The 22,062-nt window shown below is 47.2% G+C and overlaps 2 protein-coding genes across 4 annotated transcripts; one reads left to right on the forward strand and one right to left on the reverse strand.

The window, feature by feature from the left end:
* Positions 1–393: 393 nt before the first annotated feature.
* lim2.2 (lens intrinsic membrane protein 2.2) lies at positions 394–2,033 on the forward strand. The gene is made up of 4 exons (XM_084676068.1): positions 394–603; positions 914–1,054; positions 1,363–1,497; positions 1,794–2,033. The coding sequence occupies exons 1-4, from the start codon at positions 426–428 to the stop codon at positions 1,862–1,864; spliced, it is 525 nt and encodes a 174-aa protein (XP_084532194.1). The 5' UTR covers positions 394–425; the 3' UTR covers positions 1,865–2,033.
* Positions 2,034–2,402: 369 nt separating this feature from the next.
* Positions 2,403–19,103, reverse strand: LOC146254699 (GRAM domain-containing protein 2B). Of its 3 annotated transcripts, none has more exons than XM_084675929.1 (13): positions 18,901–19,103; positions 9,208–9,354; positions 8,838–8,898; positions 8,637–8,709; positions 7,992–8,095; positions 7,668–7,766; positions 7,318–7,389; positions 6,749–6,817; positions 6,536–6,632; positions 6,173–6,253; positions 5,651–5,750; positions 4,910–5,017; positions 2,403–4,645 (listed from the first exon to the last, which is right to left on the reverse strand). In XM_084675929.1, exons 1-13 carry the CDS (start codon positions 18,990–18,992, stop codon positions 4,642–4,644), a joined length of 1,107 nt encoding a protein of 368 aa, XP_084532055.1. In that variant the 5' UTR covers positions 18,993–19,103; the 3' UTR covers positions 2,403–4,641. The 3 variants fall into 3 exon arrangements, with proteins under 3 accessions (XP_084532055.1, XP_084532056.1, XP_084532057.1); XM_084675930.1 differs by lacking the exon at positions 18,901–19,103 and adding an exon at positions 14,014–14,178; XM_084675931.1 differs by lacking the exon at positions 18,901–19,103 and adding an exon at positions 10,060–11,810.
* Between the last annotated feature and the right edge of the window lie 2,959 nt (positions 19,104–22,062).

Raw genomic sequence — 22,062 nt, forward strand, 5'->3', positions numbered from 1 at the left:
AGTGCTACGGAAAAAACGTTATTGACTGCAAATAGTGCACGGGATTTGAATATCCTGAAGAATGTTGCGACCAAGCATTAGATTGAACTCACCATAGGGTGGGAGCGAGGCTCCAGTGAAACTGTGGAATTTATATTTAGGTGTCCAAGTTGTGTTCTTAGAGTAAATCCCTTCACTGTTCCAAGGTGCTAGATATTTGCCATCATGTGGTTTACTAGTTTTTTGGCTTTAGGGAAAACATTTCTACAGAATAAGCTGACCTTAGTTTTCCTGGGAGGACAGTTCCCATTCATGGTAATTTTGAATTTGGACAGAATCAAGACTAGACGTGAACATAGTGTCTCTTTCTCATGTATCTCTCTCTCTCCCTCCCCCCCCAGCTGTGGTGCATTTAGGAGGACTGCGCTATCCCAGGATTCTCCTTGATGTTGTACACTTTAGCAGGAGGCGGCACCCTCTGCGGGGTGGCCGCCCTTGTGCTTCTCATCGTCTCCACGGCGACTGACTTCTGGATGCAGTACCGCTACTCTGGCAGCTCAGCCAATCAGGGCCTCTGGAGGTTTTGCATAAATCACAAGTGCCACGCCCACACCATCACCGTAGGTGAGTGAAATGTCGCGCCGTCAGCTGGAATTCTCGGAATTCAAATAGCTTTCATCTTGTACAAAAGACAAGGAAAGTGATCCGGCGACATATTTGGCCATTTGAACTCATTGCGACTCAGAAACCCTCAGCAGGGACTGTACCGTATTATTCTTCCCCCCCGCGCAAAATAACACGTGTATGTGAGGAAGGTGGTCGGCCGTCGGCTTACTCGAAAGGTCATGGCTAACCCTCGGCAGGCTCCGAGGAGAGCCAGTCGGGGGAGGAGGAGGGGGGTTTTCCTAACCTTGTTCCCTTCACGCCCGCACAGCCTTCTGGGATGCGACGCGGGCCTTCATGCTGCTGGCCGTGCTGAGCTGCTTCGCCGGCGTGGTCCTGGGGCTCAGCGCCTTCGCCAACGGCACCAACAGCAGGAGGGTGCGGACCGGGGGCATCGCACTGGTCCTGTCAGGTGACGCACCAACAGCAATGATAAATAGGGAGACCTTTTATTTGATGGAGACGGGTAGCGAGCTCCACAGTGTAGGAGCAATGCAAGGAAAGGCCCTCTCCATCTGCACAGAGGCTGACACACAGAGAGATGAGCGAACGCCAACTGACGACTGAGAAACAGACTTGTGTGTGTGTGTGTGTGACTGAAGTGCCACTGATGCCTTGGGAACGTTGCATGGTTCCAACTTACGTGAACGGTTATAGCCCGGTGATGTATGGCCCAGATTGTCATGTGTCGCTCCGCTCATGTGGTTTGTCCCCGTCCAGGTTTCCTCGCCCTGCTGGCCCTGTCTGTCTACACAGGGGTGACGGTCACCTTCTTTGGCAAGCGCTTCCTAGACTGGCGTTTCTCCTGGTCCTACATCCTGGGCTGGGTGGCCATCCTTTTCTCCTTTGCTGCAGGTAAAACGACTCTCGGCCAACTTTTACCCCCTGGCCTATAGGATTAGAGGTTGTATTCAGCCAGTAATTTCTACTCAGAGTACAAACTCGAATCCCATTGGTCATATCCCTTATGGATCTCACGTGATTGGCCAGAGAACCAGGGTTTGTTCGCCCCCCCCCCCCTCCCCCCTCCCCCCTTAATTAGGTTGGAGGACGCACTCACCAGTTCAACACTCTGCTCTTTCACGGCCTATCCAATTAGAGACCATCATCCTGACAGCTCAGTCCATTTCTCCATCCTGCGTCTCTCTTAGGTATGTTCCAGCTCTGTGCCTACCAGAAGAATGTTGCAGAACCAGCCCCTCCCAATATCCCCGACAGCTAAGATGAAGAGACGTCTACCTGCACAGAACCACCAGAGCCACCACAGCTACTCACCCAGAGTCTGACATCCCCACTGGCTACCCTCGTACTGGAACTGGGACACAGAATCTGGTTCCAAGACCACAGGGTCCTGGAAAATGTGCTGGATACAATAAACTGCTCATCTTTGAGTTGTGCTTGGTTTCGCTTGCTTAAAATGGATGCATAACATGCAGTGTATTTTGAAAGATTTTTTGCATTAACTACATATAATTGCCTCTAGGTGGCAGTCTAATATCACAGACATGTTTCATAAAGACTACTGGCCACTGCCGTGACACAGTCTAATAATACACATTAGAGACTACAGTTAAGTCCAACACACTTCAAATCAGTTGACGCATTGCTTGGCCTTGACCTATGGCTTGCAATATATAATCTATTACCTGAACTAAGGAACTGCTTACAAAAAGGTTTTTGTTTTCAATGTTAAACCATTTAAAAATACTCAACCGTCCTCCAGTTCAAAATGCAAACAAACAAACCAAGAATACATAATGTACTTTTGCAACAATTGATTTATTTTTCCAACAATTCCAAAGCAGTTCTCACAGAGACTACTTGGAATGACACACAATGCAAATAAATAGAATGACCATATTACAATTAAGGGCATTACGATTGATACAAAAATTATTTACAACACCGGAATAGTGCAAAACCACAAATACTGCGCTCTTCATTGAGATTCTTGCATTGCACCCGTTATTCAATGTAGGGTTTAAGTTGTTGCTGCCCCCTGGTGGAGAGTTGAGGCCAGACCGTATGGCTGTATGGCATGCCGCCGAAATGTTTAAGCTCAACATTAGAACACAATTTCCCCAAACACCACACAAGATGGACTAGTCAATCTAGTCCAAAAACTAGGAGAGTGTATCCGAGATTTGAGAAAAGTTGAAACTAGACAGATGTGGCATAAAGTAAAACAAACAAACAAAAAGGTTGCCGAAAGGACATGGCAAGTGTTCTACAACACTGAACAGTGATGACAGTCACACACTGACTGAATGCGAACCCACTGAACTGATTCTCAATGACAAATGGAGAGCTCGATGATTGGAAAATTCCTCGTGTCAGACGACACGAACGGGAGATTTGAAAACAAAGTAAAAGGGCCTAATCGAAACCATGGCAGGTTGCCCCTGCCAACCCCTGAGAGAAATTAAAAAGATCTTTAGCACCATCGAGACACTAGCAGAACACAACATCTTATTCCCCCCCCCCCCTGCCCCCCCCCCCTCCCACATCAATCGTGATGTCTTTGGATTCAAAGTACATTTACAACATTATTAAAGTGCGCTTGCTCGCCTCAATTCAGTTTTCCTCTTTTACAAACTCTTTGTTTTTAAAAGACAACATCCAAACATCAGTCAGTAAAAAAAAAAAAAAAAATATTCCGGACATGCATAATTATTGTTGCACTTTGAAAACTTTTTTTCGGACCATTTTGTTGCTGCAGTAACAACATTGCTTGATGGGTAGAAGCGTTTGACAGGTTGTCTCCCACGGTGACTTGAAGGAGCGTGCATATGTAAATCAATCAAGTATCAGCTTGGTTTTTGACATGCTTGCAGTACATACAGTACTCCCGAAATACATACAGTACTGGTGCTACTAAACCTGAAATGTCTAGGAACTTCATTCTTTTTTTTTTTTTTTGCTTCAACACAACCATTTCTGCTCCTCGTATACAGTACAGGAGTCATTGATGCATATCCGTCTAAAATGGGATCCAAACTACTTCGACAGCCCACAGTAGAAAAAGGAATCGTCGCTTAGAAAAATGTGCATCGTACTGGTCTACATGTCGTGCATTGACGATGCAGACATCCCAGTGACAAGGGGAGAAAACGGCCGCGGAGCATTGATGTCATTAAATGGGTTTTACGTCATGCGAATGCCAGGGTCGGCTAGAAACACTGTCGTAGATGGCTGAGGGTTATTTAGGAGAGAGAGAGAGAGAGAGAGAGAGAGAGGGGGAGAGAGAGGGAGAGATAGGGGACGAGACCTCTCATGGGAGGAGCTCAGTGTGGCGATGGAAGTGCTCGTGTCAACCCAGAGCTGATGATGGTGACGGAGCCTTATTGAGGAGCAGAGGGAGGATTTAGAAAACGGCGAGGTCACCGCGCGAACAACATGCACTCGGTGCACTGATGTGGCACGGCTGATGTTCAAGTGTCTGCACAGACGGCACGCCCCAAAACAGGCAACAGGTAGGAGGGGGGAGCTGGATTAGCACAACAGACGTTTCCATTAACCAAACAAGCTACCGAAGAGATTCAAGAAAAAAAACAAAAACAAAAAAACGAAACAAACCCCCCCCCCCCCCCCCCCCCAAAAAAGCACACTGAACTGGCTACAGCGCTCATCATCTCCGGATAGTTCATGGTCGACCCAGGTGGCTTTGGTTTGAATCACAGGATCGCCCCGCAGCCTGGCGGGGGCGTCCGTGAGCGCGTCTGTGTGTGTTGGTTTGGCTCCGTCTAACAATTGTGGCAGGCCGGCTGCCCTCTTAAAGTATAGCCCTTCGTGTTGACCCACTTCTCCCTGGAGCGCTCCTGTAGGGGGGCATTCTGGGGATACAAGCCTGATAGGTCGAGAGAGTTTTGCTCGCCGGGTTCTTCTCGTTGTCTCGGCAGATCTCATAGGCTAGATCTTGGAGTTGGCACCGTCCCGTATTGAGGCCTCCGGTCACAAGTCGATTCATTTCTCCTTTGGCCAGTGAGGTTATGCGTCTTTTTATCTGAGAGAAGAATAGGGGGAAGAGAGGGGAACATCAAAAATTGGCACAGCAGACAAAAACACAAAAGAAATCTGGTGCTCCCGTTACAGAAACACTGCTGCTCCCGTTACAGAAATCTGATAGAGCGAGACGGATTTAAACAATGGACGCTGTGAGTCTTTTTTTTGCTCTTGGATTTCCACTAAACGATGTAAAAAATTATAAAAATAAAAATGTTTTGGGAGAGTGTGTGTGTGTGTGTATTTAAGAGAGTGCGTGTCCTACCCAGCATGTAGTGAGAATTCGGGCAGCGCTCCGAGAGAGGTGAGCTGTTCTTCCAGAGCCACGATGCGGAGGCCGATGTACCCCGAGGACAACAGGAGCAGGACGACCCTGAAAGACCCGAAACACACCTGGCTCTTAACTTCTGGTCACGCGCTCCGATGACACACACCTCAGGCTGTTCTCGCTGAGTCGGGATGCCTTGTTCAAAGGGTGAGGATTAGCCAATCACGTTTACTCTCAGCTCAGTCGTCTTAGAAAAAGGGCGCATTCCTCCGTGCCTAATTTGACTTTTGGTTTCTTGAGGAACTGGATCAAGCAAGGAGGGCCACTAGCATTTTTGACAACCTGACAAATCCCGTTCGCAAAGATGCTGAGTCGTGTTGTGCGTGCGCATGACTCTGCGATTCGGCACCTATGTCGGCTTGCTGCCGGGAGGCGAGCATACCCACATGTGCAGCCTTGTGAGGACCCGACCGATAACATGGGGCCTCGTGGATACAGACTCCAGTCATAAGAGAGTCTAGTCAAGGATTTGAGAGGGATTATGGGGGAGATGACCAAGGGTCTAGCTTAGTGGTTAGAGCATTTGACTGAAGTTGTTGCAGGTTCAAATCCCCCGTGCTGTATGTGGCTTCGGATAGAAGTGTCTTGCTGAAGGAATACGCTACATTAGACAATCCCGGGGGGCGTCGTATGACATCACGAGGTCAGGTGACAAGAGGTGGAGGGAGCGGGACTTACAGTATTAGGTAGATGAAGAGGAGCGTGTTGAGGGTGCTGGACTCTCTCTGGATGAGGAAGGAGCGGGCCCTCTCTGGCACGCTCCACACCCACGAGCAACCTGGCGGAGGACACGACCACGGGTTAGGCATGCCATACCACCCCCACACACACACACACACACACACACGAGGTCGGGGGCGTTCCACCCTGGTCCTCAGGGGCCACTGTCCTGCATGGTCCAGGCGGCTCCCTGCTCCAGCACACCCGATTCAAATGAAGGGGCCGTTATCAAGCTCTGCGGAAAGCCGGATAACGACTTCATTTGAATCAGGTATGCTGGGGCAAGGCCAGTGGACCAGGGTTGAACACGAGGTGCACTAGGTGAAGACTATGAAACAGTCATAGGATGTCAATACCGTACTGTATTAAAAGGCCAGGAGATATGCGGTTTTATTTTTTGCCTAGAGCTGTAAGGTATTGCATTCCTGGCTAACATTTAAAATATCTGTGCGTGTCCCGTTGGTCACGCCAAGTGTTTACCTGAGAGATCCTCTGAAGAGCTGTCGATAAGCGGTGCGTGCGTGCTCCTGTAAGAGCCACTGTTCCCGCTGGGTTCTGGGTCTGGAGGGAGGGGGGAGGGGAGAGAGAGCAAACATCAGCCACCGCCATTCCTCACTTTACCTTGAACTCTTGCCTACGTCGGTTACGAGCGGGATGGCTGATAAGGCGCCTTCAGGGCCAAATGACAGCAGTAAAACCATAAAAAACGGTCTGCAAGTGTATGCTGACGAGCTGGAGGCTGCTACTGCGTATGACCCGACGGAAGAGCGATTCAAACGACACGACACTCGCCATCAAATGGCTAATCCAGGCCAGAGGGTGATTGGGTTCGTCAGCCCTTACCTGCGTGTGGTCGGGGCGGAGGGGAGGAGTCGGGGAGGACGCGGGGGTCAGAGCCGTCCAGCTGCTCAAAGCCGTCTAGACTAGACTGGCTGGAGTTCTGGGGGGGGGGGGGGGCATAGGAAAGAGAAAATTAAAACAACCAACCAACACAAAATCAACACTAAATTAGGCTTCAAACGTCCGAATCTTCCAATCCTGTATGGAGCATCTTACCACCAATTTGACTCGATCGAAGCTATGTTCTGCCGAGGAGAAGAGCGGACTGCCGTTGGGGCTTCCGTCCTACAGGAAAAGCAGAGACCAGACTTCCATTTACACCCGCTGCTTGTACACACACACACACACACGACTCGACAGTCCTACACACGAGCTGTTCTCTAAACGAGAGTACTGTGATCAAACTAACTGTTGCAAAATGAGACAGCATACTCGAACAGAAGTGCCCGTTGCAACAGGAAATATGTCTGATGGCAGTGGCGAAAATCTGCAATCAATTTTGGGGTGGACAACTGTATGACATTTTCTCAGAGCAATTCCTGAGGGGGGACACCAAAATGACTGCTGTAACACACAGCCTGCATTGTAATATGTTAAATGTATATTATTAATAAAGAAATGTCCTTATGTTTGCAGTGATTTATTGGGGGGGACCAATCATATTTTTCCCAGGATGGGGGGGTTGTGTCCCCCCCTGTCCACCCTGGGATTTCCGCCCCTGTCTGGTGGAAAGTTCCAAGAAGTGTCTAGACTATGCGGTCCTGGGCTAGAGTGACGACACCCACCTCCAGCTGAGGACACACAGAGCGCAGGAGCTGGTAGCACCCTTCCCGGTTCCGCAGGGACACAAACAGATGCTGCGACACGGGGAGAAGGGAGACACTTCAGTTGGTTGACAGCAGAGAAACAACTTTATTTAATACTACTTCAGTTGGGGGGGGGGGGGGGGGGGGGGGGGGGGCTGTACAGGAATTACTGAGCTTGTTCAGTGGAAATGCAGGGACGGGAGGGCTGAGATGTTACGTTACCCATCAGCTGTCGAGGACAGGATGGTGACGGTGGTTTGCTGGTCTTATCGTGTTACAGTGTGTGTGGCGTGTGGGAGGGGGGGGGGGGGATGTTCTGGACTACTGACCTTGTCCCCCAGGGTGGTGCGGATGGACAGGGCGTTGGGCACCAGCAGGGCCATGTTCTGCTTCTTCAGGATGTGGATGCTGTTCACTGGGATCACCAACTGGACACACACACACACACACACAGACAGGGTAAGTGACAAGCGAGCGTCTCTTCCTCGTTTGAAAGGAATTCATTCAAATTTGAATTCGGAGCTACACGCAAATACGACCCAGGCTGACAGAAACACTCGTACGTTTGACCAAACCGCTAGTTTGAAAAAAATGCGACGTTCTCCCGTTTCATCACGCACGTGCGCGCGCCCACCCACACAGGGCCAGCTTACCTTGGTGTCCTTCAGGAGCACCGACGAGTAGAAGCAGGCATGGGTGCTGGTGATGTACAGCCGCCCGTGGTAGGGCACCTCCTTCTGCAGGGCGCAGATGTACGCTGGGGGGAGAGAGAGGACAGAGGAGATAAGCAGCAGTCGTGCCAAGGGCCCTCAAGGCTAGCTGGTCACTGAGCAGGACTCTAAAACACTAACAGGGGCCCTCTAGGCTAGCTGGTCACTGAGCAGGACTCTGGCCTTGGAACAGCTGTTTGTGTTCTAGACGTGCTCTGACAGATCGCGGTGGAATTTTGATATTTTCCTTTAGGCTCCACCCCTACTTAGCACAAGCCACTTTTGAAATTGTTTTGTAACGACTCGGAAGAGAAGAGTTGGGTTTACATGGATATTAGCCTCACCAAATATAACTAATGAAATGAAACAATGGAGACTTTACTGTTGTTGTGCAAGATATGTCATTATGTTGGCTAAATAAACGTGTTTGCACTGATGATTATCTATCTATGCAACTTACAAACTGTTCACAGAATCCTCATTGGGGGCGGGACTTGGATACAATGCATGCACTATGCGTCACAATAAACCACCTGCAGTCGAACAACTCTGTTTCATTTTGCACCTTTTTGGTTTTGCTCAGCTTACCATGCAGCAAGTCTTCGCTCTCGGGAATGTCTGGAAACAACTTGTGGAATGTTGCGTTGTGCTTGATGAAGCTCTGTGGGAAAGGAAAGGTAAACCCCACAGTGAGCAAACACATGAAAAGTCCTTCGAACCAACAATGCAGTCGGTGGGAGCCTTTTCCCCTCATGAATCTCGTCCGTGGGGAGACCAGGCCAAACCTACACTTTGTGAGCCTGTGCCTTCGGTCCTCTCAAAGCTCCGGTCTGCATCGAACGTCTCCGACCTGAGGGGGTGGACACAGCGGGGGGGGGGGGGGGGGGGGGGGGGGGGAAGAGTCAGTAGCTGGCCCTGGCGAGTGCGTGTGAGGGGGGGGGGGGGGGGGACGCTTCAACACGAGAACGGAGGCCCCAGTTTCTCACCCGGCCGCTAAACTCGTCGACGGCGATGAGGTAATGAGAGTTTTGCATTGGTTCGGTGCAGTTACAGGGAGTGCCTTGTGCTCGAGTGTGCGTTCTGTGAGCAGTGAGGAGTGGTGTGGAAAGGGGGGGGGGGGGGGGGGGGGGGGGGGGGGGGCGCGAGGACGTTGGCCTACCTGATGGGGGCTTGTCTGGTGAGGATCTTCTGCTGATGGACGGCCAGCTGGGCCTCCTCCAAGCTGAAGGCCTTCCTGGGTTCGGCCTTCTTGCTGCTCTTGCTCCTCTTCACCTTCGCCGACAGTCCACCGCTCTCCACTGGGTAGCTGGAGGAGAGGGGGGGGGGGGGGGGGGCAGGGTTTAGTAAGGAAAAATACATTTTTGTCTCCCTGACATCCGATCGAGAAGATCCTTTTACAAAAGATACCACGAGCCAGCTCTGAGGAGAGAACAGCCAGAGGTCTCCCCTGTCCCAGCTGGCAGTGGCTGATGGTTGAGACCAACCCCAAGGGTAAACCTGAGATCATTGGAAACTATGCGTGGGCTAAGGTGTGCTGTTCCACATACCTCAACCTGCCTAACCTGACGTCACAAAGCGAGGGATAGCTTTTGTAGGGCCGGAGGCTTGTCTTTAACCCCCCCCCTCCCATCAACTGGATACGCAGCATTAACACCTCTTGTCATGTCAAATGACAATCTGGTGGACGTTTGTGTACAAAATCTAAGAAAGGATATTTCCCCCAAATGATAATAGGCTAAACTCAACCAAATACAGTGCAATCCATTATCTGTTCTAGTTTGTCCCCCCAAAAATCCAAGACAAAAACCACAGACTAAATACTAGCATACTAGTACTAAATACTAGCGTACCACCAGAACAGCCTATAGTTAAGGTTAACAGTCTAGCAGTAGCTAGTCCCAGCACACGAACCTGTAGCATTCTGATACACGGTCCTTAAAAAAAAAAAAAGAAAGGTTGCCAACCGTAAACTGAATCCCAATGTTGTGTCTGAGGATGTCATCCGTCTTACCCGTTAAGACGTCTCCTGGATGACCGGAAACTCATGTACCTCATCATATCCAGTCGTTAATTTATGGAAGAACAATGTGATCAACTATAACTAGCCTCAATCCATTATTCCATGCCTCAGACAAAAACAAACACAGTAAAATGAAGACGGAGAAGTCACCGGAAAGCTGGGAGCAGCTGAACAGATGAGCCGTTACTGGAGTGCCTTGTGAACTAGTTCAGCCCACATCCTGCCAGTGAAAGCTGTTGTTACACGCAAGCCATTACCTAAAGGAAGTTGCCTTTGTGTTCAGAGAATGGTGTGACACAACGTCGCGGGTGACGTGGGGGCTCCGGACACGCCTCTCCGCCGCCTCAGCGAGTGAGAGCAGAGCGCACGGTCGCGGGAACAAACTACAGGTGCTGACATGCAAGTGGGGCCCCGCCTTCACATTTCCTACCAGCCTACAGGCAAAAGAGAAACTGCCTTCCAACATGAAACACTACTTGCGTGTTTGAAGAACAGTGCAGCAACCAGGCTTGCGGGGTGAAAAGAGGAACAGACTTGTTTTCTCATGCTTGAAAAGCAGTTCAAACCAGTCTACCAAACTCATGGTCCACGGCCTATTCTATCCAAACTACCTTCTCTGACAGACAAGGGCTGCCCTGAACCATTTTCTCCTTTGATGTTTAGGAGTCAGCTACCCGTAGCAGAGCAGGCATGGCTCAATTGACGGACAAAAGGCAGAACCATCAGTGCCTGAATACTGCGCAAGCTTAACTCGTTTAAAAGCTTTAATATCAACAGACCAGCCATCCAGAAGCCAGCTCAAACAATCTCATGAAATAACAATACGTCTAAATGAGTTATTGGATGCATTACACAGATTGACAATGCTATGCGACTAAAAAGGCCCATTTCCAGTCATTCCATTTGACTCCTTCCGTGTAGCCTACACATCACCACCTTTCCAGTCAGTAAACGACATACTGAATGCACTGTTAAGAGGAGGCCTGATAAGACTGACGTTTTATCCTTTGGTAATGCAGGAGTTGACTGGAGTAAGGTTCAATGGAAAAAAACATTGAGCAAGGTTGGTTGGGTTTCCGTCATTCTTACCCAACTGTGCAAACAATGAGCTAGACCTTTTGTAAAAGAGATGCTTTACTGTCGCCACCTGCCTGTCCATTTAGAAACCTTTTAAAGTAGGGATGTGCCGGTCATGCTAAAAGTTTACCACCTTTACAATGTGTAAACGAGGCCTCCGGTTCAAGGCTTCCAGCCAGTAAAACAACCTCAGGTGATTGTGGGATGGGAAGGTTGGGGAGGCAACATTAAGGACTTTAAAGCAGCCGAATCCCTACTTTGAGCCAAACTAGCATTATGTCGAGGCTCATTTTTGCAGCCGTCTCAGCAAATGAGCCAAAGGCCAGAACTTCTATAAGATCCCACAGTCCTTCAACAACATTGCATTCCACCAGGCGACAGAATGTACAATGGCACCTGGGAAAATTTACATTTGACAAAAGATACAGTGCTCATGGCCATTTTGCCTTTGTGTGAAGAGGAGACGAGATGTGGAGAATCTCATACAACAGGTCCTGTCTATTCCTAACAAGACGGCCTGAACATCTGGGGCAGAATGTACATGTGCAGAGACAGGCCGCTACTGTAACAGTGTGTGCTCTGGGGATCTGCCTGCAGCTCTGCTGACGGTGCTGTTTGCTGTGGTGGACAGACCAATACAAACACTGTGGGTCCACCACCTCGTCAGGTGCAGCCTTCTAGACCCTCTCACTATCACAGCCTTCAACAGGGCATCTGTTATAGTGCATGTGTTTGGAAAAAATAAATACATAAATAACAATATATATATATATATATATATATATATATATATACTCATTAATATAATAGAAATATATATAAAAAATATATATATATATATATATATTTTTTTAATTTCTAACATTGCCTTAAGAAGAGGCTCGTCATTGGGAGGAATGAACGGTAAATTAACCGAATCATATACATTCGATAATCAGGTTTGAATGAGTGCTTTGGGATAGTTTTGCTTTTAAAGCTAGCTAAAGTTCAAGGCCAAAACCATTGAGGTTACATCAGCATGCTTGATTACCATTACCAACCTGGAATGAGTAACACCAAAAAAAGGTACAGGCTGCGCAAAAATGGCAGAGTTGCTTACACTTTTGAGTCAGACTTCCAAGACACAGGAGTGGCCTAGTTTGTTATCAGTCGGCACCAGATATCTGCGAAACGGAGGCCTTGAACCATGCCCCACTTCCTCAGTGCTGGGAAAATATCCGACCCTATTCCATCCACCTGACTCTGCTTGTTTTCTTCCGTGTGTGTGTCAGACGAGATGGGTGCAGAGCCTAAGTGTGTGGAAACAGTCTAATCTGTTCATCTGGATTCCTCACAATGTCCCCTTTTTTTTGTGTTGGACTCTGTCCTACAAACAGCGTTAGCCTCGTGCGTTGACTCGATAACCCCTATCTCTTTCCATGGCCTCAGTGACTGATCGCTACAACAAATATGGAGGTGATCCTCTATGGATTGGGCTATGCCCGTTAGACATTGAGAATACAGACATTTGCCAAAATTCAGAATACAAAATAGACAAATACAAAATCTGCAGATGACGGCAAATCTTCACAGGCCAGATTAGATAAGGACCTGGGGTCTCATTTATAAAACTGTGCGTAGGATTCTTACTAAAAGTGTACGTACGCCCAAAAGCCTAAAATGGCGTACGCACACAAATTCAGATTTATAAAACCGTGCGTACGCACACCTGTACGCAATGTTCCCTTTATAAATCACAGATTACCCACAAGTGTGCATACGTGAATCAGCATTGTACCCCACCCTGAACACGCCCATTTTTAACCATATATAGTCAATGCAAAGCACCTCATGAATGCTTATCTAGTCTCATCTCATCATGACCCTGGCATACGATTGTTCTTTACGGTGAATCATTGCGCATGACAACTTCTTAGACACTGTTAGCCTATTGGTGGAGCCCGAAAACTCAATGTGGTGGCCGGTAGATCACCAATTTAAAAAAACTGTGCGAGTGGCGTCAACTGTGGCAGTGATACTGCGAGTCTAGATACAATTTGAAAACAAAGCGTTTTGTTATGAACAGTAATCTATTAAAGTCTGTACTGATAACGAGGACGTAGAGTGTAGCGATTGCACGGGAGCTTGACGACTGCATTTCCAGTTTTTGACATGAGAATATTTGCACAGTATTAAATAAATATATTTAGTTATACACTGTGTTCTGCAGTTATCTAACGGTAGGATATTTGATGTTATCCTGTATTCCATGCAGTCGGGGAATCTCCCCCTCCTGAACTCCCGTAGTGGACAATCTGATGGTGAGGAAGCGCTGAATTTGTATTTAAAATTTGGGTTGGATTGTACAAGGTGTTTATGGAACAAGAGTCACTCAGTAGGCTACAAGCGCAAATAACACTGCTGGATGTAATCTTCATGATAATCATGAAATTGAATGAAAAAAAAAACGTGTGTGAGGAAAACAAAATATAAATATTACGAGTAATGTTCTTCCCACATTCAATTTCTGCAGTCTGACTATAGTACGCTCATCTGCGTCGCCAATTCCAACTGTTTTCAAAATGTGCGTAGGCCTACGGGAAGGTCAGAGTTTGCGTGGAGGACCGCACATTCTCCCGTCAAGTTTGTTTTTTATAAATCACAACCTTTGCGTGGAAAGTGGCGTACGCACATTTTCAGCCCCGTTTTGTGCGTACGCAAGCTTTATAAATGAGACCCCTGGAGAAGAGCGTCTGCTAAATTACTAAAATGATGATAGCTTGTCACAGGCTCTCACTACAAACAGAAAAACGGGCTATTGGCCGTGAGTCACTTCTGGCTGAAAAGGCTGAGGTTTGTCAGCCATGTTAAGGTTCAGACGGGGCCTACCTCCGCCAGTCCTCGGCACGAGGAGGCTCTGCCGCATCGCCGGCTTGACCCGGGAAGCACTTCCCCTTCTCCATGACCGGCCGAGCTCGTCCTGATCGCCTGCTTGGTACGGAGTGCGGCTGGCGACGAGCGTGCGTGCGTTCGCGTGGAGGGATAAGAATCGAATGGTCCCCGAGTGCGACTTCTGCACTTTGCCTTTGGACCCGGAGCGGTGGGGGGGGGGGGGGGGGGTGTGTGTGTGTGCAAAGGTCTCCGCGATTACAACGGAAAAACAACAACGCGAGGCTGCGGGAGGTGCAGTCTGAACAGGGCACAAACAGCCAGCGGAGGAGGATTGGGGAGAGAGATAGAGGGGGCTGGGTTCAAAGCGGTACTGTCCCTCCAGCTTCAACCTCCCCAGGGATTTGGAGCCAGCTGTGTTACCTTGGAAACAGCTGACAGTAGGAGACGGACACAGAGGAGGGGGGAGAGCGGCTTCATTATTCAAATGGAGCAAGACCAAAGTGGATTGAAACTAAAGCACTTCCACTTTAGTCTTGCTAGAAAAGAATTGACGACAAGTACAATGGTCATGCTAATGGTTAGCCCCCCATTTCTGTGAGAGATCCATTGTGTCCTTACAGCTGAAAAAACTAAAACAATGGTGCTTGTTTGAAAAGGAGGACTAAAACAAAAGGGGCATTTGTTGAAATGAACCTTGCGCTGGCAGGTTTATTGCATTGGGTTCCATCTGAGTCAATGGAATAGTTTGGTTTAAGCTGATTCATGGTTGAGCTTGTGCAGTTCTCCGAATATAGACAACTGACCAATTATCATCACCATCTAAAAAGCCAAACTGACTGAACTTTGCCTCTGCATCACCAATGACGGTTCCAGCCACCTATTGGAGCAACGGCTCTATTGTGCAGGACTTAAACGGTTGAACATGTGTAGGAGGACACTAGGATAGCTCTGCAGGCGAGTTTGGCTGTAGGCCATTTCGAAGAATCAGCCTGACATGCAACAACAGCTTATGCAATGGCCAACGTGGCACTCTAAAATGAGCTACTCATGGTGAGGCCGTGCATCACTTGTGCCTGGGAAAAGCCAAATCAGTCACATCAAGTAAGAGGTTCTAGAGATTACAGAAATGAGTGTGCGTGTAAAGTGTGGTTAGAGTTCTCCTCGATCACACACTTTCAGGCTAATGGCTTAGGTCCAAATAATAACATTTCCATCGTGAATTGAGTCGACAAGACTCGCAAACCCGACAGAGCTCTTGCTTCACACTCCTGGTCATCGAATGACTCACGGATCATTTTCCAATGAGGTCACAGACCGAGCCCGTATTCCCATTTGAGGAAAACATTCAACTAATTTGCTTTGGCCAGAAGATTACACCTGAGTACAATTTAAACAGCTAGCCAAATGTGTGCTGTACGGCTGCCAAGAAGGCAATAGGTGGCCTTTGTATTCCTTTCTATTCAGACCAGCAAAAGCCCCAACTCGGGCACCAGCTAGCCAACGTGCGCACACATTGTACGTGCTTGGAACAAGAGTCCCACCCAACTGCCTTCCATCTCCACCATTGTTATCCCATCCAGCGTCCTTATCTCCAGATAAGATCAAGCCTACACAACAGCCACACGAGAGAAGTGTGAGGTCTTGTCACGGCAGCGGCGCTTCCCAATGGTGGTCGCCAAGAATCCACCCCCCCCCCCACCCCCCAAAATACTCTTTATTCCTGGTATCAGAGAAAGACGGGGGGACTCAGATAAGGGTGTGAGCTCGGTAGGTTATAAATATCAGTTGGGGTGTGCTCACGAACATGCCGTCGTGTTAGTGAGCTGGTAAGGTGGTATACACCGGATCGGTGCTGAATTAGGGTACAATATCTCGAGTTCACAGCCGAGTTGCCAAGCATTTGTGAAGGGGGGCGGGGGAGGGTTGTCCAGGCTCCTGCTATGTAGTAAACATGAAATAGGACAAAATGTTTTCATCCATGGGAGAGGGGATGTCATTCGCTTCCGCGAAACCCCTTGACATTTGAAGCCATCCCGCGACCCCCTATCTTACCAGTGGGCTCTTGCACGAGTAGGTCCCTCAAATCAGTGAGCCTAGTTGTCTGGGTAGGGGCTCAGATAGCAGGCCCCCGTGTCCCGTATCAGTCACGCATGTGCTTCGAGGACCTTGCTGTTGACTGAGCTGGAATGATCCCTATCTCCTCGTTCCTGCATTACAGAAGCACAGTGTTCTCATAGTGACGCAGGATAGGGCAAACCTTGCATCTTCATTATCTACCACAGCTTTTGCACAACGAGTCTACCAGTTCTGTGCACTGCACACAATTCTTTCTAGGACGGCTGGAGTCTTAAATGCTCCCAAAAAGTGAAAGCTTATTTGTGAAGCATGCAGTATGCACCATCTAGTGGACACGCACAGGCCTACATACTGTAAGGTCATACGAACAGCTGTTTTCCTGTTATCCAATCAAATTGGTTTAGTCTTAAACAGAGATCAGGTGACAGCAGGCACAGCTGGGGTGCTCTCGTCTTCAGAGGGAAAACGTGTCACTGCTCGGATTAATGGCTGGGGGGGGGGGGGAAGAGTACAGATTTTGAGTTTCATGCCATTTCATTCCAGGCCATCAGAAACACAAACACAAAAAAATCCCCTTTCTTCCTATTTCACAGCAAAAGGGAAAGAGGCACGTGGTACATAAGTGACGCCATTGATTGGAGTAGATCATGGCTGAGGAAGCTATCATTTCCAATTGTAAAACTATACCGATGGGGGGTGGGAAATAAAGCCTTCAACAGCCTGCAGCATGTGTGCGCAGGAGGGTTTGGAAGCACACTGGACAGGCTGTAGGGGGCAGGACTCTGGCTGCGGTGGCCAAACAACAACGTGAGATTTGTTGTTCCGCCAAAGCCGCTGGCGCCCTGCCCTTCGGCTCAACCACCGTGGTCCAAAGCTCGCCAACCGCGACCCTCAACCTCACAGCCCCACTATCGCAGGACCCAGCTAGCTGGAACAGTGAGCGCGTGTGTGTTTGCTAGGGGGGGGGGGGGAGAGAAACAAGTGTGCGTTTGTGAGAGTCATGTGGCTCGTACATTCAGCAGATCTCCCTACATCCTCTCTGAGACAGAGAAGCCCTTTCTTTACAGGGTCATGTGGTCATTTCAGCAGTGGTTATGCCCTGGTGGACATTTCAACCTGAATCTCATATGGGGCTGCGCCTACATGATCTGGACAGATCTGGTTACACATGGGCTTAACCAAGATATGTTATACTCTGTCAAGCATCTTTGATTACCAAGAAAAGCGCTATACAAGTCTAATGCATTCAAATATAAAATATACTTATTTAGATCGCAGCATTTCAGTAAATAACGGGAACTGTCTTAAGGAAGCAGATTTGTATTGATTTATTTATTTTAATCGGTGTGTGATGCAATGTTATCTCTGATTAGCTCTGATTAAGACCGGGTTCATCTGGCATGGATCTGTGCGGTCACGTTTACGAACAAGGCAGGCGCATGGCATGAGGACTGGGGAGAAAGGCATTTTGGAATCTACGTGGAATCCAACAGCACTCTGTGAAGGAGGCAGCAAAGCAAAGCGCCAAAGGAAAAGAGCAGTTTCTTGACTTTCTATGCTCCCAAGGGTGCTTATTAGCCCTATATTGGGAGGCCTCACACACCCTTCAAACCATAGCGCTGGTTTGAACACAACCCATACTTTGACTGTCAACCTCAGTGAGGCCTGGCGTGGCTTGCTCCCTTTTACTTAAGTTGCTTTTTTAGCATGCCTTTCGCCAAGTATTATTTAAGGCTAGGACTTCCATGGCCAGTTCTGCTAGTGAGATCTCCACCACTGCATGTCTGTTGCCTGCTGTACTTTAACGAGAACATTCAAACAGCCCCTTAAAATTTAAAATCGCTTTACAGGGAATAGACCTTCCCTGTACAACGATAAGCGTCCTTCACTGTAGACTACAGTGAAGGACAGAGGGATGAGCGACTAAATATGACGTGTGTCTAGTTAACAGCGGAAGAGACACCAGGCCAAGTCTAATCCACCGGCTGTCAAGGGAGAGGCCATAGGGAGGGAAGGAATAAAGATTCTTCCTACTGGGCCGGGTATTAAGTGATGTATTTTTTATAACATCAGACTGACCACCTGTGGCAGACCAAGGGGAGGTAAAAATAGCCATTTCAAAAGGAGACATGGATTTAGCGTTTTGGACATTGTTTGTTCCCACTTATCGTGTCAATCCGAACCACAGATTAAAAGATGATGTCATGCTTTTTCTAGAAGAGGAAGAGACCGGATTTAGACTTTACCAGAACGAGCATGAGAACGTGCCACTAAATAACTGTACAGTCAGTGAATAGGGTTAACGCTAACTATATATACCTCGTTAGCGTTATATGGTTCAACACAGAAATGGCCATGGTAATGAGAAGATAACATTCTATATGTAAACAACACTGCGACTACATGCTTGGCTACAAACAATCACAAACCATTTATTATTATAAACAATAATAACTGTTTATGAATAAAAGGTAATTGTTTATAAGCCAGAGTGACAGCCAAGTCCCATCTAACGCTAGCTACATCAGAGTTTAGATGAGCGGAGCGGTGCAGAGCAAGGCCTCAAAAATGAAACATTTCAGGCCACGGAACGTTTATGAATAGGGTTTCACATACACGTTTGATAACCAATTTGCACAAATACATGCACAAATATTATATATGCACTGTTGGAGATCAAATAGAAAACGCTTCAATATGTGTGGCTAGCTAACAGCTATTTTAGCCTCGCGTCCACCCTTTGATGAGTGCTCAAAGCTGATTGGCTGGAAAGCTATACAGCGGTTCCGAGCAAACAGTTATTCTTACCCTTCTTTCATGAAGTGCTTGATTCTGAAAATAGCCTTTTCATCTATCTTCCTGAGGAAGGTTTTCAACCTTTCTCTCTTGTTTTCAAGCATTCTTCTTCCAACCCAGTGCTCGATTTTGCCTCAACACGCCGCTCCACGCCGACTCCTTGGCTATGCTTCGTCTCTGCTTTTTCTTTGCGACACCATGTATGCTGATTAGGATAATGATCTTAAATCGGACCAAGTCTGTTGACCAATAGCAGACAGTGTCGAATTACAAAAAATGGCATGTCAGACCAGCTGTCCAATCAGTGCGCAGTAGTTGACTCATAGCCTCCGCCCCGCATTAAACAACCCGCATCCTTTTAGGGTCTGCTTCACAGACCGTACCGGTGTTGTGTCGTTTTGCCTCAAGTGGCTTAATTATTTACAAATGATCTGTACATTGACAACATACTGACAACATACTCAAGGTCACGCCATACACTTTTAGAACATACAAATTAGGTTATAGTATAAACATTTGACGTTCACTAAACAGACAGCAAAAAGGCATTCTGCCTTTCTGCCTAATCTTCATTCATAACTGTGTGAGACTATCATGTTCAGTCTGACCATTTGGTGGCTGCAAAATTGTTAAATGTTTCATTCCATTTATTTGCACTAACAAGACAACTAAACAGTTTTACTAAATAACTGAGAGAAAAAAGAACACAGTCTCATAAATATTTCAAGTCAAACGCTTTTGAATGACTCCATGATTCAAATAAAGACTTCCGAGGACTCAATAACTCAGCTGGAAACCGAGGTCCATAAACCCCAGGATTTTCCTGGTCAGCCTGGGCCCTGTAAACACCAGCTGAGCCAGAATCACCCCCCCCCCCCCCCCCCACCCACTTCTGCAAGGCAGTAATTACAGCAGCACAAGGTTAGGTCACACCTAACTCTGTAGACTGTGGACAGTGGGCCCCTTGCTGAAATGTGTCCCATGAAATATGTGTTCCTTACTTACAACATTCAGGGTAGCTACTATTGGGACACCACCAACCATTTGTTTACAGGAATCCATTACAACGGTGAGATCCTATTTCACTGAGAAAAGACTTTGCATTACTCATAACAGTACTTTTTGGAGGAAGTAGTCAATATGGAGTGCATTTTCTGGGCCAAAGAGCTCATATGACTATTTCGGAAATTCCTGGCCTCACAGTGAACAGACGAGGCAATGTGTTAGGAAACATGACACAGCAAACACACCACCCTCACGCAGTCTGTACGGTCTGCCTCCAGCTCCAGTGCATCCCTTTATTATCCTCACCAGGAAACAAAGAGGATACAGTCTGGGGGTAGAGCCTTATATAGAAAATTGTTCAATCTTAACACGTACGTGTTCACACCACGTAGGATGGCCAGGAGACAGCTTTCTCTCAGTTAGCTTGCCAAGATTTCCGGCTGGTTCTTTACAGTTTGGGCCCATGTGTTAAACACAATGTTGTAAAGGCTTTTACTCAGACACACGCAGTGGTAACACGTCATTGTTATTGTATGTACTGTATTTGTACTAAGCTATGAGAGACTGTAGGGTTGACACCATAGGCGTCGTTAGACCCTTTTAACTGGGGCACGTGCCCCAGTATAAATCTGCTGTGCCCCAGTAAAATCAAAAGGTTTGAGTTTTAACAATTTACTTTATTAGTCAGTGCATTCATTTCGATTGATAATCCCGGAAAAAATGTACGCAGTATCCAAATCAACGCTTGTAGAATCAAAGCAGTTTAACCGAAAACACAAACCGATGCCCGTAGAATTCCATGTCAGTGCGCTCTTCTGAGCTTGCCAAATAGCCACTGCAGCACGCACAATTCCTGGTGTCGGACTCGGCACACAAGTCAGAATTGAGGTAGGCTAAGAAAACATTACAAAACTAAAGAGAGTTTATAAATGATAGGCCTACCGATCATCTTATTTAGACTAAAACCAAAAAACAATAATACATAAAGCTCCCCCAAAAATACTACACAGAGCTCAAAAAACAGTATTTGCCCTCAAATGTATGGAGAAAAAAACGCACGTTAACTATTGATGTCCCTGGCAAAGCTGATATCAAACTTACGACCCTGAACTGTTGTAGAGTGGGACAAGCAAGGGTACTTTTTGTTGGGACGAGTAGTGCATTGTGCGCAGCAAGCTTGGAAGAGAAAAAAAGGGATATGAGTAGGGGCCTGTGCCCCAGTAGAGCTTTATGTCTAACAACACCCCTAGTAGACACAAACGTTTCATTTGTTCTATGGGACAGGAACATCTGAGGTGAAACACATCCTGTACGGTAAACCCAGGTGAAGGATTGCTCACATTGCATTGATCGTGCCTAAAGTAAACATTGACTCATGCAATATTGACGTTTGACTTGCAAACAGACCACACGATTTGAGCCAATGATTGAGGAGATAGGGACAAGTGGGAAGCACTAAAAGTTTAATAGACTTCACCTTGATTTTTATTGCGCACTCATTCCCAACAGCAAATGTTAATGAGTACATGCCTTCAATTACAGTCATGAGAGGGTTTTACAAAGCAAGGAAACTTTTGCACAGGATCATGTTGCTGTTTTGCAAAGTCAAAAACAAATATTTCATCATGGGTGGTAATTTAGTAAGGTTTCTAGAGCAGTAAAATCAATATTTCTGTATTGTGACATTATGTTGACGTCCAATACCCAAGTCAAGGACACTAAACTAGTAGCCATGGTTGTTATTAGCACATTCCAAGGACAGGATATAGAGATGTCGACTGAAGTCAAGATTGTAGTGATTATCAGCTGTTGTAAAGTGTCTGTTTTGGTGGAACGTTGCTCATTCTCAGTGCCTTTAAGTAATAGTTTTAACCTCAGGATAAGAGAGACCACTTGGCACAAAAAAAAAACACACACATACGAGAACTGCTATTGCTTGTGTTATTCATTATGTTACAGAAAGGTGCATTCATCTAAACCATACATAGTCTGCAGTAAAACACATCATGCCAAAGTAGTCAACAAAGTCTGATATACTGATGTTTATTATTGAAAATCCACATCAGGCCCAATGAGTAGACAGACATTAGATGCCATTAAAGTGCCGCCCAGAGCAAACTTTTCAAGCAGACTGCAGAAGATCATATGGTTTGTTGTGTAATGGTGATG

Source organism: Hypomesus nipponensis, chromosome 16, assembly GCF_054491055.1.
Source record: "Hypomesus nipponensis isolate SF chromosome 16, ASM5449105v1, whole genome shotgun sequence".
In the NCBI taxonomy this organism is placed as follows: Eukaryota; Metazoa; Chordata; class Actinopteri; order Osmeriformes; family Osmeridae; genus Hypomesus; species Hypomesus nipponensis.

Excerpts from the sequence above, each read along its gene's own strand:
- lim2.2 (XM_084676068.1), top strand. The coding sequence starts at position 426 with ATGTTGTACACTTTAGCAGGAGGCGGCACCCTCTGCGGGGTGGCCGCC. Across the intron at positions 1,055-1,362 it reads CATCGCACTGGTCCTGTCAG|GTTTCCTCGCCCTGCTGGCC; the intron begins GTGACGCACCAA and ends GTCCCCGTCCAG. Across the intron at positions 1,498-1,793 it reads CCTTTTCTCCTTTGCTGCAG|GTATGTTCCAGCTCTGTGCC; the intron begins GTAAAACGACTC and ends CGTCTCTCTTAG.
- LOC146254699 (XM_084675929.1), bottom strand. The coding sequence starts at position 18,992 with ATGCTTGAAAACAAGAGAGAAAGGTTGAAAACCTTCCTCAGGAAGATA. Across the intron at positions 8,096-8,636 it reads GAGCGAAGACTTGCTGCATG|CGTACATCTGCGCCCTGCAG; the intron begins GTAAGCTGAGCA and ends CTCTCCCCCCAG. Across the intron at positions 6,633-6,748 it reads TCGATCGAGTCAAATTGGTG|AACTCCAGCCAGTCTAGTCT; the intron begins GTAAGATGCTCC and ends CCCCCCCCCCAG.